We start from the raw sequence: 14,307 nt of genomic DNA, 5'->3' as shown, positions 1-14,307 counted from the left end.
CTCATTAAATTATCAATCACAGCATGGTATGAGTACAGACTAAATGCAAGCTTTCTAGTGAGCCCAAGATGAGGAAAGAGACAGACACCTCTAGCTTCCAGACCAGAAACAGCCCGATCAAAAATTAATTGAAACATATTACACAGCCATAACATTGTGGAAACATGCCTCTGTGAAAGATATACAGAATGAAGAAGATACTATCCAAAATATTAAGCTTATGCAAGGTCAACATGAGCTTTGGCATAATATGTTGAAGAGAACTGGATGGATGCTGCAAAGGCATGCACACTTACTCTTGAGTAAGTCTCTTTAGACTGTATAGAACTTAATTCTGAATAAGCTTGCTTCAGCCAAGGATACACAACACAGAATTAATAGGGATTAGACTCTGTTTACCTGACACTGAGCAGGTGAAATGGCCCAAGGATAAAGATTATTGATTACAGCTCAGTATGTTTTGCTTCTTTACTTAGCCCTATGTCCTGGGTAGTCAACATGATGCTCTCCAAATGTTGGTTGGACTACAATGCCCATCATTTCGGATCACTGGCTATGCTGGATGGGGTTGATGGGAGCTGGAATCTAATAGCTTCTGAAGGGGTCCACATTGGCTACCATCCCTGCCTTACTACTATCCCGTGGATGGCTCTTGAACAAGGAAATCATGCACTTTATAGAAAATAGCTTGTATAATTTGTTTATTGTATGTAAGGAGAGGAAATGAAATGAATTTGTTCAAATGAATATAGAAAAAAGGAGAATTAAATGGTTCAAATCCAGCTAATGTTAGTTATGAAGAAGGCTGTAAAACTAAGCAAACTTACTAAGGAGTACCTGTCCCACTAAATGCAGAGTAAGGCTGGGGCGTGAGTAAACTTGGGAAGGCTACCTTGAATATAAAGGATGGTATTCAATGAAGTTTTACTCAGAGTAGACCAATTTAAATGAAGGAACATGACTAAGTTAGGTCCATTAATTTAAACAGTTCTACTTTGAATAAAACGTAGTTGAATGCCACCCAATGTGGCTTAAGTTAGTTTTCACTAACTAGCTAAATGGCAGTTTGAACCCTGGCCTCCCAGGTCCTATTCCAAAACTCTTAACCACTATGCCATGCTGGTTATCCACACTGTACTGCCTCTATTTGTTAGCGACTCTTCCATGAGATACATTTAAACATGCCTTTGGATTAGAGCTGTCAAATGAATATTCTTTCAGAAAACATGCATACACAGCACTGTCTCCATTCTAGTTTTCTCTGAAGAGTTTTTTTAAAAAGAACATGCTCCCAAATTACAAGAGCCATCTAGCTCCTATGCTTGTTGCAATAAATTCAACCATAGTCTCCATTCAGAATGTATGAATACTAATATTTTGCACTAATAAAAATTCTTTGGCAACTATCATAATGGGAATTACATTTAAAAATAAATATACTGCAGTTCTTTTTCAGCTGAATACCTGCCATGAACAGGGCAACCATCTATTTTTCTTTTATTTCTATTTCCTTTATTTTTATATGAATTGATACTTAGCAAAAGAATTTAAACAAAGCCATTCTCCAAGAATGGTGCACATTATTCACAAATCAGTGAGGCTATCAGTAAACCTACTCTATATCGCTACATTAACATTCAGCATTCACTATGCAGGAGAATAGAAAGCCTTTAAAAGCCTTTTTGCCATTCACTTCATTTTTTTTAATGCTATTAAAAATTCATTGCAGGGCCATGTCCAGAGGTTTTTTTAATTGACTACGAAGACATGTGTAGTTAGTTGTACATACCCAGGAAAACTTTGGATTCTTGTTTTCCTAACAACCTTCCACTATCCTGCAAACCAAAAATGTTTTCAACAGCAGATATTATTAGTAATAATTTAATTACCTTGCCCATCTGACTGTGATATGTGTGGGAAATTGCAGTCAAACATATGCATGAGTGCCAGTTAGTGTATGAAGGGGTTAAGGCAACTAGGTTGTCATCCTAGACTCAGCTAGGTCATGCCCCCTCTTCTCCAGCGAGGGAGGAAGTGAAGCCTTCACTTCCAGTTCCCCCTCTCTCTGCGCCATGTAACTGACCAAGGAAGACATGCCTAAGCAAACACCAAGCTTAGAGCACATGTCTGAAGCTATCTTTCTGTATTTTCTACCCTAGTATTCTGCCTGTGTTCCCCTTGCTGCTATATGAATGAATCCCTAAGTAAGGCATTTTTAACTGACTTCACAGCGTGTGGTCTGTTCATTGCAAGAGGGGTAGAAAGAGAGGAGCACTGCTTATAAGCAGACTAAATGGGATAAAAGGGTCTACTAACACTATACTGCTGCTTGATTTTTTGAGTTTGCACTCTGCTACTGGGGACTTTCTCTTTCAGGACAGTTAGTTTTGAATTCAGGCACCTAGCCTATCCTTTTGTTATTTACCCCACACACGGGTCACAGGGATTCATATTTTTCCTCCCACAGTATGATGTGAAGAAATTTTGCTATTCAAAGGTGTGGGGGGGGTGTCAGATTGCTGCAGAGCATACCTAAATCCACCAGCACACCCAAAGTAGTTACGTGGATCAGCTATTGATTTCCACACACACACAGAGAGAGAGAGAGAGAGAGAGAGAGAGAGAGAGAGAGAGAGAGAGAGAGAGTAGGGAAGCAACCTCATTCCCACGTATTCATACTCAACAAACTCTACAAGACCATAGATGGAACTCAAAGCAATGCCAATGAGATTGTTCCATCAAGCAGAACTGCCGCACTCACAGAGCTATTTCCTTTCTTCTCCCCCACATGCTGTTCTGGGAGTTCTGATCTGCCTAGAGCCAAATTTGGGGTGGGGCAGAAGACAGGGAGAAAGATCCATTGCACTAGTGGGACCTGTTGCTTCGGCTCCTGCTAGCACAACTATTTCCAGAAAAGAGAGGCCAGCAGGTGAAGACCACCACAAGATCTACAACAGTTTGTATTGTCCCTACCTCCTTCCCTCCACAGGATGACGGCATCCGGTGTCCTTTGGGAAGGATCCCAGAGAGTTTTAAACAAGTTTCTTGGCAATGACCCCTAAGTATGGGTCATTAAATTAACGAAGGAGGTGGCTCTGTGCCAGACAACAAGTGGGTGGGCCCCGTCCCTCAACTGTTGGTCATTTAGAAGGACAAAAGCGTGAGTTGAGGTGTGCAAGCTAGGAGGAGGCTGGACAGCTGGGAGACAGAGCCATGCCTGATTTCTGATGGGAACCAAGGCTGTATGGGAGAAGCAAGACCCTCTTCGGGTATTAATGCTGTGAGCACCTCCATCATAGGCTCAGGTTATACAGTATGTATGTGTAAATAAGCCATGTATCTTAAAGACACTATAGTCTCCACTGCCCCTCATTCTGAGGAAATCAAACCCTGGGTAAGTGCCTGGAATCTCACACCACTCAGAGATTGGGGTGGCATGCAACAAAATGTTAAATATTGCTTTTATTGTTTTAATGTAGCTTGTAAGCCACCTTGGAATGGTTTATACCTGGGAGGTGGGTTAATAAACAATTGTCACGAGTAAATAAATATGACCACACCCCTCTCTTGCAATCTGAAGCAGGGCAGACTAGAATCCTACCACCTCTTTCTGCACAAAGGGAGCTAAACTCATAGCTCACACCAAACAAATATTCAAGCAACTCACATAACTGGAGCACCGCTGACTTGAGGTATTGACGCAAGCAAAGGGTGACTGGCTGGGTTGAGCCGGCACCTGCACATGTCTCCCTTTCCTGAGATCTTGAGCAATATACCAGGATTTGCCCCACTGCTGCTACTGCTGCTGCTGCTAGCAAGTCAAAAGGCACATGCCATATAAATGAAGAAAAAACACCAAAGGAGAATACCTCTATGCCTCTATTACTCTTCAGTTGGAGCCTCCATGTACTGGGCCTCCACACTAACTCTGTGCCCACCTGTCAGCAGGCCTGTCAATCAAATTCTAAATAGAAGTCATTACACCACACAGTTACAGTCAGTACCTGAGTAAAAGGCTGACAGGAACAGCTTGCTCATGGCTGAGCAACTGCTCCCAAACCTGATGGAGCACTGTGGGGAATGAAAATACCATTTTTAAAGAAGTATGAACAAGTATGTGAACTAAAGGAATATTTTTCCACACTTCCCAGCCTGAAATAATGAAAGGCTCTTCTGGCTGGTGCCTTGATGGTGAAAAGGTGTTAGGAAATGTTATTTGTATTCTTCAACAAAACTATGGGATGATCAAATGAAATAAGACATTCAAAACCAACAAGAATGATTCCAGGGGAGGTTTGTTGTTGTTGTTGTTTTAAAATTACTCTAACACAAGGCCAACTATCTATAATTAAGGTATTTAAAATCCTCCTTGAGGAGGAGCAATGCAAAGGAAATTCTTTTTGACTATTAACTAAGCTTAGAAGTTTGGTCCAGATTATACATTTGCCTCTTGGTGTAGCACCTTCTGAATAGCACATCCTGTACTGGACTCCAGGAAAAAAAAAGGAAAGTCCCTTTCTACACTGCCCAAAATACACAACTGTGACTGCAAATGCACCTCCCATTTGCTTATTCATTTCCCCCATGCCTTGCGTTTCTGGACAAGAAAGAACTGCCTTCACTGCTGCACATGGCCTTGACACCAAGGAGCCCTGGAAATGGCTCCCCTCACCACACAGTCTTCAGATGCAGTAAAGTGCACTGCCATTGCTGCAACTTTCCAAACCTTTCACACCTCCCTGCTCTCCCCACATTGCTGACACACCCTGAAGCCACCATCTTCTTGTGTCTACATACTGTTTTATGGTGTATGCACATCAGGGATATTGGGATGGGGGGATGCAAATTAACAAACGCGACTCAAGGACACACAAGCTGCAGTCTCACAATTTCCCTGGGTGAACCATAATCATGAAGTTGGGGGGGTGTTTCCATTTACAGATTCCTCAAGTATCCGGATGTCACTGACCAGAGCGAACGGATGTGGTGGAAGTTTGTGTAGTCAGGAAAACAAAAGGCAGGTTGTGCACAGGACACTGGGTACAAAATACATGCATTGTACACAAACCTACCATTTTAACTATTAATTAAAAATGTGTATTTTTATATTTTAACAGAACAGGCTGAACCAAAATCAAGGAGCAAGATGGGAAATAGAAAATAATCTGCAGATTAGACTGATATCACTTTTTTCAGAATGATTCGTCCCTAGGCAATGCCCCAGGAGTTTTGTTTAAAGCACCCTTCTCAACTTAAACGTTTTGAAAAAATAAACATTTTGTGTTGCATGTAGAGAAACATTTGTCCCTGCAATAACTATTTTCATCAGCCTTGACTCCTGAAAAATTATTGGGATATACAGCAGTATTGGTGAATATTCCTTTTCTATATGAACCCTGCTTTAAATTAAGAAGATCTTCCTGAATTAAGTGGATATTTTGTCTTGAATAGGCCTTTCCTTGTACTACAGGAATATTCTGAAGATAACCAGCTACTTAATTTTGCTGTGAACTTCTAAGGTGCTATAAAACATAATCTCAAGATTACTGTAATGTTACTTCATTACTTGAGATAAGTGGCCTAGAAAATGGGTAGCACACCGGTACGAGAAATACATAGTCAGATCAAAGTTCCCTGGTTGCTTTCAATTAAAGGTGACCTATAAAGGAAAGAAACATTCACTACTTTAAAGGTCTTTTATAATATACATGGTTTATAACTTACAAAACAAAAATCTACTATTCTCTCATACTTTTGATATCTGTAATAGACAGCCTAATGAAAAAGACTAGAGTCCTAACCCCAGCTGTTACCCAGCAGGGTTGAAAAGAGCAGTGGGGCCTCTGCTGCCTCCTCAGCCCTGCCACACAGGGCATCTTACACTCTATACAAATTTGCATAAAAGTGGACACAAATTTGCATAAAAGTGGCATGTGGCTATTTATATTAGATTTCATTTCATTTATGAATCACTTGCTATGAAGCATCTTGAAGTGATCCACAAGCACAAATAAAAGCCCATTAAACACAATCGCCTCTTTAAGCAGCTTAAAGAGCACATATACAAAAACAATGTACATATGCGTTTAGATGCAAACTTTGAAGCAATTACTACAAACAGAAATATAATGGATTTCACCAGAGAGGGGAAGGCACTAGGTGGCTTGTGTGCCTGCTCCGTCTGCTGATGAAAGGAAGTAGCTCAGAGGTAGAGGATCTGCTGTGCCTGCAGAAAGTCCCAGTTCAATTCTCAGCATTTCCAGGTTGGGCAAGGAATGTCCCTTGTCTGAAACCTTGGGGAGTCGCTGCCAGTCAGCTAGATGGACCAATGGTCAGTGTCAGGCAGCTTCCTATATTGCTCCAGGTATCAAAATACACTGACCCAGTGAATTTATCTAGGAACACCTGGTGCAAAAGATTGTGGAAGCTAATGGTATGGATCTGATCAGGGTGTGCCAAAAAAAAAAAAGAATCTTTAGAACAGATTAACATAGTAGGGTTGTGGTTTTTTTTCCCTTTTGGGAGAGATGAGACATTTGCCTCAAAACTCTTGCATAGTCAACCTCTCTTCCAGGATTCACAATGCATTATCCAAAATGAATGTCAATATTTGTAGCATTTCTTCTCCGGTAAGGATGATACAGCAACAATAACTTGTCTTATATTGGGAACTGCTAGTGAATTGTGCTCCTGCTTACTCTAGTTTCATTTGGAGCTTTTTCAAACAGCAGGACAGAAAGTGTTCCTTATAAGTGCTATCTCTCTCCACAGTCTTTTTGCAGGAAGCAATTAGATTTTTTCTTCTTTCCTTTTTTGTTTCCAATTGTACAATATTTGCTCAATTCTTGTTTCAGTAGGGATTTTAAATGTCAAATACCACAGTAGGGCCATGATAAAAATGTATGTCATACTGTGACTTCTGACACTGTTCTCTAACCTATGCAGTTTTCTCATTCATTTTAACAGTTTTTCTCTGTATTTTTACACAAGTTGAAATTTTCCTTGTAGAGGTTACAAGGCTATTTTCTTGCATGTTTTAAAGTTTAAAAATACAATATTGAATAGAACACTGGAAGGGGGAAGAGTCTTTCTATGAAATGTCACTGCAACTGTGGTAATTTAAAAATATCACACCACTACTCCCTGGAGTAAGTGAACTTCTCTGTTGGTGAGGGAAAGAAGTTATGCTGCAACCACAATCCTATATGGTCAGGCTAGGACAAATATCCCACCCCTTCCCCTTCCTGGGCCATTCATTGACTACAAAAAGGAAGTATATTCTATTACTGTTGAGATGGGGGTGTCACTTTACCTGCAATTACAAATTTTCTATGGCAGTAATCTTTCTCACATCCAAACCATGTATTAAAGCACAATGCTTCTTCCAAATAATCCTGGGTACTGATTTCTTTAAGGGTGCTGGAAATTGTAGCTCTGGGAAGGCTACACTACAGTACTCAAGCTGATTTGGGAAAGCCATGTAGTTTAAATTTGTGTTAAATGTGCTTTAGAAGTACAGTGGTACCTCTGGTTAAGAACTTAATTCGTTCCAGAGGTCCGTTCTCAACCTGAAACTGTTCTTTACCTGAGGTACCACTTTTGCTAATGGGGCCTCCTGCTGCCACCGCGCCACCAGCGCATGATTTCTGTTCTCATCCCGAGGTGAAGTTCTTAACCCGAGGTACTACTTCCGGGTTAGCAGAGTCTGTAACCTGAAGCGTTTGTAACCCGAAGCGTTTGTAAACTGAGGTACCACTGTATGGTCTTGTTGTGACCCTTCTGTCTTTTAACTACGTCAGTGGAGGCTTCTCCCTTTCCCTCTCCCTCCAAAAGGCATTGCAACCACTTCAGACAGCAGCTTAGATGTATTCAGCAGTCTGTGTGGCTGGGCCAGGATGCTCCTGGAAACAACACTATGCCATAATTCAGCCTTTTCCCAAAGGGATTCACATGGTGGTGGTGATGGTTGTGGTGGGAGATGGCTGCCCCAGTTAGCCACTATGAACTGAAAGCAGCAAAATCACTTCCCGATGAGACAGCAAAGTATTTATTTTATTTTTTTGTAAAAGAAAAATGTGTTGGGCCTTCTGCCAGTATCAGAAATGCATTTCTCCAAGAGGAAACATTTCTGTAAGGAAATATGTTCCATGCATCCCAAAGCTAACAAAGAACAAGGTCACATCATGCCCACTGAGTGCATGAAACATATTTGATGCGTTTGCTCTCCTAGAGTCCCACGTAGTTGTAATTTCATGTGCTTTGTTGTAACAGCTGTGTTTGTCCATACCCCAGGTCCCTGGAATGTGCTGCAAGCCAGACACAATGATCACATCCACATCTGTGCCTGCTGTCCCGACAACCATCTTTTCCTGGCCTGCTATGTGCTGCATCTGATGATACTCAACATCAGACATGTGTCAGCTTCCTCATGCAAACGTGGCTCAATGCAACCTTTGCTGTCTCTGCCTGGGAAGCATAGTACTTGGACCTCAAAGATACTGTACAGTTGTTAGCCTTCTGTTTTAATCGAAGTAACATGTTCCGCCAGCAGCTGAAACGGATCAGTTTTATTTTCATTGACATGAAGTAAGTGGGGCCAGTTACTTGGCATCTTTGATGCAGGACAAACTCTCCATCTCAAAGCTTTGCTTCTTTTCTTTCTGGCTGCTTTAAAGCTACCTTTGATACAGCTATCCCACATATGTCTAGCCTGTCTTCTAGGTTCTGTAAAATACTTGAGAAAAAACTGCTAATGTTCAAAAGGTTCCTGCTAGCAAGGCACCATCCAGATATCACCATGTTAACTAGAAATACACATTTGTCTCTCTCATGCTCCCTACCCTTACTGGGACTCATAGCAAAACAACAAAAACAAAACAAAACAAACAAAGACTTGGTGTGTAAGTGTGCCAAGTTTCATACAAGTCCAAAGTGCTTAATTCTAGTTCTACTCAAAATAGAGATTGCTGCAGCAGCCTTGCAGCCAGACCTTTCCACATCTGTTTCCTAAGCAAATACAGTGGTACCTCTGGTTACGAACTTAATTTGTTCCGGAGGTCCGTTCTTAACCTGAGGTACTACTTTAGCTAATGGGGCCTCCGGCTGCCACCGTGCTGCTGGCACACAATTTCTGTTCTCATCCTGAGGTAAAGTTCTTAACCCGAGGTACTACTTCCGGGTTAGCGGAGTGTTTGTAACCCGAGGTACCACTGTAAGCTTATTTCAGAGGAGTTGGCAGAGGGCCCTCTAAGAAAGGAGAGGCATTGTTCTCCTTCCCTTAACTCAGACTTCACCAACCTAGTGACCTCCAGATATTAGTGGACCACATCACACATCATCTCTGACTAATGGGCATGCTGGTTGGAGCTTATGGAAGCCACCATGTGGTGTCTTATATTTTCTCCCTACAGTTTGACATAGAAGCACAAACTACATTAAGGCTGCAACAGCCTTGAGAGACTGATGGAGCTGTCCATTTTTTCCTGTTATGAGAAAGAGAATTCCGCAATCATATCAATACTCTTCTGTGTGCAGTTTTAACCAATCAGTGAGGGGAAGGATAAAAAGACGCACAATGAAGACTCAATGAACTGTGCATGTGCCAATTCTAAAATCAATTTCAGAAACTTTCAGAGATTAACTAGAACACTGGTAGAATCAATATATACAACTTTAACAAAACAATGTAGGGAAACTACTCAGATCTACACTTACTAGTTGGCTTGTATACTATCGGCAACCTCTCATCGTGTTCCACCTTCCCCAGGCCTAAGTTAGAGAGCAAAGTGTCTGGTGATGGATTGTACAGAGCACAGGTAGCCAATGCTACCTCTAGATGTTGTTAAGACCGCAACTCCCATCATGTCTGGGCATTTGCCATGCTCGTTGGGGTTGAGGGAAGTTGCAGTCCAACAATATATGGAGGGCACCTGGTATGGAGTGCTTTCGCTTTTATAATCAAGTTGTTCTTCCCCCAAAGCTTTCCTCACTCTTACTTCTTCCTGGATCCTGATGGAGTTATCTACTTCCAGTTAACTCACTCACTGCTCCCCCTTCACTTTGAAACTTTGCAGGTTTGGTTCAGATATGCTTCCTTTAATTGCATACATTTCATTTCCAGAAGCGGAAGTTTCAGTTGTGTGGCTGGTATTTGCCCTTAAGGTTCAATTGTATTCCTTCTAACCTCCCTTGGGGTAGGTTTGTGGGTATGGCAGAAGGAGATAGGATCTGCCCATGTGATGCCCACCTGGTGGAAACTCTAGCTCACATGGCCCTTAATTGTAATATACACGATGATCTCTGCCAACATGGAAAATATACGATGATCTCTCCCAACATGGAAACCAGAGACAGAGGTTATACGCTTCTTATTACAGGGAAGAGACCAGGAGCTCACCAAGACACTAGCCAAGTTCCTCTATTTGATTTTCTGGCGCCGAGGTACGCTACAGGACCCTGCCCTTGCTGGAGTCCCACAGAGGTGAAATAGATTACTCGCCTCTTCTTCCCTTTGGCAAATGACTGTACTGTTGAAATGGCAATGAGATCGCATTGGCCTATTTATTCTGAATGTTTGTAAGTGATGCCAATAAAGGTGTGATGATTATGATATTTGCCCTTAAGGAGGAATTTAGCTTTTTACTAATTGTGGGGCATGTTTTGCCCAAATTCTTATTTTGCTGCATGTCTGCACAGTATGCAATTTAATTTAAAGCCGGAACCAAGTCTGAGTAACTTTAGAAAATTCCTTACCTTCAGATCCACACACTACCTGGCAAATTTATCATTATGTATGTGATTCACTCTTACAGCATTCCCTCGAGTGTTATAAAGAGACAATAAAGTGGGAATCTATGGTCTTGCTACAGTGCTCATATAATAGAAGGGGAGTTCAGGCTGGGTGCTCAATTCTTGTATTGAGTGTAGGAATAAATCGAATGTAGGAATAAAGCAATATAATATCTAGCAATCTGGCTCACTGCTCTAGTATAAGGTACAATACACTCACACTGTATACTGTGATCTTCTTAAAACTCATAGTTCTCCACATATTAAAAAGTATAGAAGCTATGCTGTTCCAACAGAGAAAAAGTCCAAAATCCACGGTGAGGCAATACATTTATTAGAACCCACCAAAAACTCATAAAATACTGAGCAAGGTTTTGGGTTCTTCATAGCTCTTCATCAGCTGCATGTTAAACAAAGCAGCAGGGAAGGGAGAAAAAAAAGTTGGCAGATGTTAAAGCCATGGAATTTGCAGCTGGCATTCCTAGGTGCAACCTGAAAACTAGTAGAGCTTCACTCCTCCAACACTCCATTTTAAGAATGAATTTAGTCAGATTCCAGCTTCCCACTCATCATTTTTCTAGAGAACTTTAAAGCAAAGAGATCTTCACACTATCATTTGCACATAAAAATATAAGAGCAGCCCTGCTGAATCAAACCAAAAGCTCATCTAGTCTAGCATTCTGTTCTCAAATGACCAACCAGATGCCCATGGGAAAGCTACAAACAGAACCTGCTTATTTCCAGCAACTGAACCAGTGAGGCATTTTTGAAAAGCAATTCGCAGTGGGGGAGGCCATGGTTAAAGGAGGAAACAAAAAATCATGTTAAGGGCAAGCCTGATTTAGAAAATACTGCCCTCACTCATATTCTGATAGGCCATGTAATATAATACCATCTTCACACTCACTACACAATCCCTGTGGCTGGAGCAGAACATCATTACCACAAAGAAGACCATCTAAGTGTGTGTGTGTGTGTGCGCGCGCGCACACACACACACACACACACACATAATGCTAAAGCATCAGCTGTTGGGGTGGATAAAGGCAGCTAACAAACTGAGTGCGGGGAAAGTTCGAGAACATTTTGATATCCTTGGAAGCTCTACTTTTATCCACAACATTGAAACAAGTGGGTATTTGGTGCAGCTCCAAAATACTGTCAAGGCAAGGAATTAAATCAACAGAGACAGTTTGTGCCATTGTTAAGTGGTCAGTGAATTGCTTCAAATGAACATTCAGCCCAGTCCTATGAGATCAGGGAGAAGAAGCAATATTTCAAAGAGCTGATTATCTCTTGAGATTAGGAAAAGAAATGTTGGCCAGAAGTAAACACACAATCCCATCTATTTGATCTCATGACAGTGATCAGTTTATATCTATTTTAATTCTGCAGAGTAGCCACAAATCCCAACAAGAGCATTGGAGCAAACATAATGCAGACAGTTCAAGGAGAACCAGAAAAAAGCATTCATTATGTAGCCTGGTTTCACTTGCAAAACTATGTGCTGGTGCATGTTACAACAATACACAATGGACAAAACAATGTGCCATTTTAGCTGAAACAACAAGTCTTCCACTTAACAGTTGATTTTTACTTTTTTAAGCAGTGGGAATCAAGGAGTGCTGTTCTTAGATAGCTCCCTTGGCTGTGTCAGTTGGATACATAGATTTCAAATAAGCAAGAAGAGGAGTTCATTTCATATCTGGTGCATCTCTCAGCTGCAGATGTTCTGGCTTGCTTCTTTGCCTTCTCACTTCCAGCACCAAGTCCTCCTGTCTTCCAGTCTCCACTGTTCTCCATCACACCATTTCCTCAAAGTCCAGCTTTATTCTCCACTGCCACGAAAAGGCAGAAGAAGTAGGAAGCAGGAGCACAGGCACCCACAACACCAGGGTCCAGCCCAGCAATGTCTACCTTTGGCTGGGCAAGCACTGTAGTCATGAAAGAGCTGCTATCAGCATGGTTCCCAACAACAGTATAAAAAACATTAAAGAATAGTTGTTGTGCTGTCCTCTAAATCAAGGACATGGAGCACTAACATGCTATAGTATCTCAGAATATTGTGCGTATGCCTGGGCTTTTTTTAGCGGGAACACTCCCAGCTGAGTTACATGTGCATGTGCATATATGTATGTAAAAAGAGTGTGAGTCCTTACATCCTATGCTCAAGGTTGTATATATGTGTAAATAAAACCATAGATATTAAAGACACCATAGTCTCCACTGATCTTCCTTCCAAGGAAACCAAGGGTAAGCACTTGAAATCACTGGAGTCTCTCACTGCTTGGAGATTGGAGTGGCAAGCAATGTTTAGATGTGCATATATTAAGAGAATATATATTTTTGAACATGTTTTTAAATTACAATGTTTGTGTGGACTTCAGATAAAAATAAATAGCGTATTAATGCAGAAACAGACCTGAATGGACCAAGTAAACACATGCAAAAGAGGAGTAGAAACAGACTGATTCATTACACATGACTTGCTTACAAGCACCTTCATTTGCAGTGTCCACACTGGAGAACAAATACTCCTAGAAATCCACTGCCATCAATATGTAGACTGTTTGTTGAGCTGTGGAACAATTTGAAGAGTATGTGAGTTTTCAGACTTGCCTGAACTAAGCTTCCCTTCGCTTGAAGACTCTACGGCTTTCTTTTAAGGTCTATAAGGCATTTGTAAGTAAGTTGTACAAGATAGCCTATGAACAAAATGAAACGTTGTGGACTGACCATGACAACAAAAAAGCAGCCCATGAAACCTTCAATTATCACTACTGAGGACAGAAAAATAAAAGTCTTTCCCGTGCCCAAAGATGCAACCTTCATAACCTTAACCTCTGACTCCAGTGGCGTAATTATAATCAGAGAATGAAAACCATCTCTTGTTCTGAATACAAAGCCACAAAAATAGAGATGGCAGCAAACTGAATAGGCTCAAAAAGACTTGCAAAGAAGAAGGGCAGGGATCAACACAGTAGCAGAGCAACATTTCAGGACCAGAGAGGGCTGGAGACAAAAGCACTGCCCTTTTGTTCGCACTCAAAGGAGGAAGGGGAAAAAATTCAAAAGAACACCAGTTTAAGCCACCAAAGCAATGTATGGGGTCAGGCCTAGCACAAGGAGGCAACCTTGCAGTCCGTGGAACTTACAAGTGAAGGGAAAGAGCTAAAGTAGTCTTATCCAGTTATTAGCATGGCTGAACTCATGCCCCAATTCCAAAACTGCAATGCACAAGCATTGTTGCGAATAGTTGGTGAAACACACCCCTCGTTTTCATTTTATTTTTTAAAACAAGATTCTAGCTTTGTTAAGCAAAGTCCGTAGCTCTATAAGCAATGACCAGTGAAATATCAGGGTGAGTTATAGGTCTTCTCCTCATAGTAAGCTGCTTTATACCAGGGCAAACTAACTATCCATCTAGTGCAGCAATAACTCCCCTTCGCTGGCAGCAGCTCTCCAGGGTCTTTCTATGCTGGATATGCCAGGAATTGAAACAAGGGTCACATCCACACT

The 14,307-nt window shown here is 41.4% G+C and overlaps 1 protein-coding gene across 9 annotated transcripts in view; it reads right to left on the bottom strand.

The window, feature by feature from the left end:
- The window catches only part of CTNNA3 (catenin alpha 3), a 564,841-nt gene that overhangs the window by 66,970 nt on the left and 483,564 nt on the right, over positions 1-14,307 (bottom strand). Inside the window, exon 14 of one of the 9 annotated variants that reach the window (XM_081913573.1) lies at positions 12,420-12,626. The exons of 7 other annotated variants lie outside the window; for them this stretch is intronic. In XM_081913573.1, coding sequence (XP_081769699.1) covers positions 12,591-12,626 — 36 coding nt within the window. In that variant the 3' untranslated portion in view covers positions 12,420-12,590. Of the gene's footprint in view, positions 1-12,419; positions 12,627-13,282; positions 13,367-14,307 lie in introns of those variants that run through there. One more of the 9 variants, XM_081913574.1, reaches the window with a different exon arrangement.

Source organism: Podarcis melisellensis (assembly GCF_964234715.1).
Source record: "Podarcis melisellensis genome assembly, chromosome: 5".
NCBI lineage: Eukaryota > Metazoa > Chordata > Lepidosauria > Squamata > Lacertidae > Podarcis > Podarcis melisellensis.
This window is presented reverse-complemented; position numbering and strand designations above follow the sequence as displayed.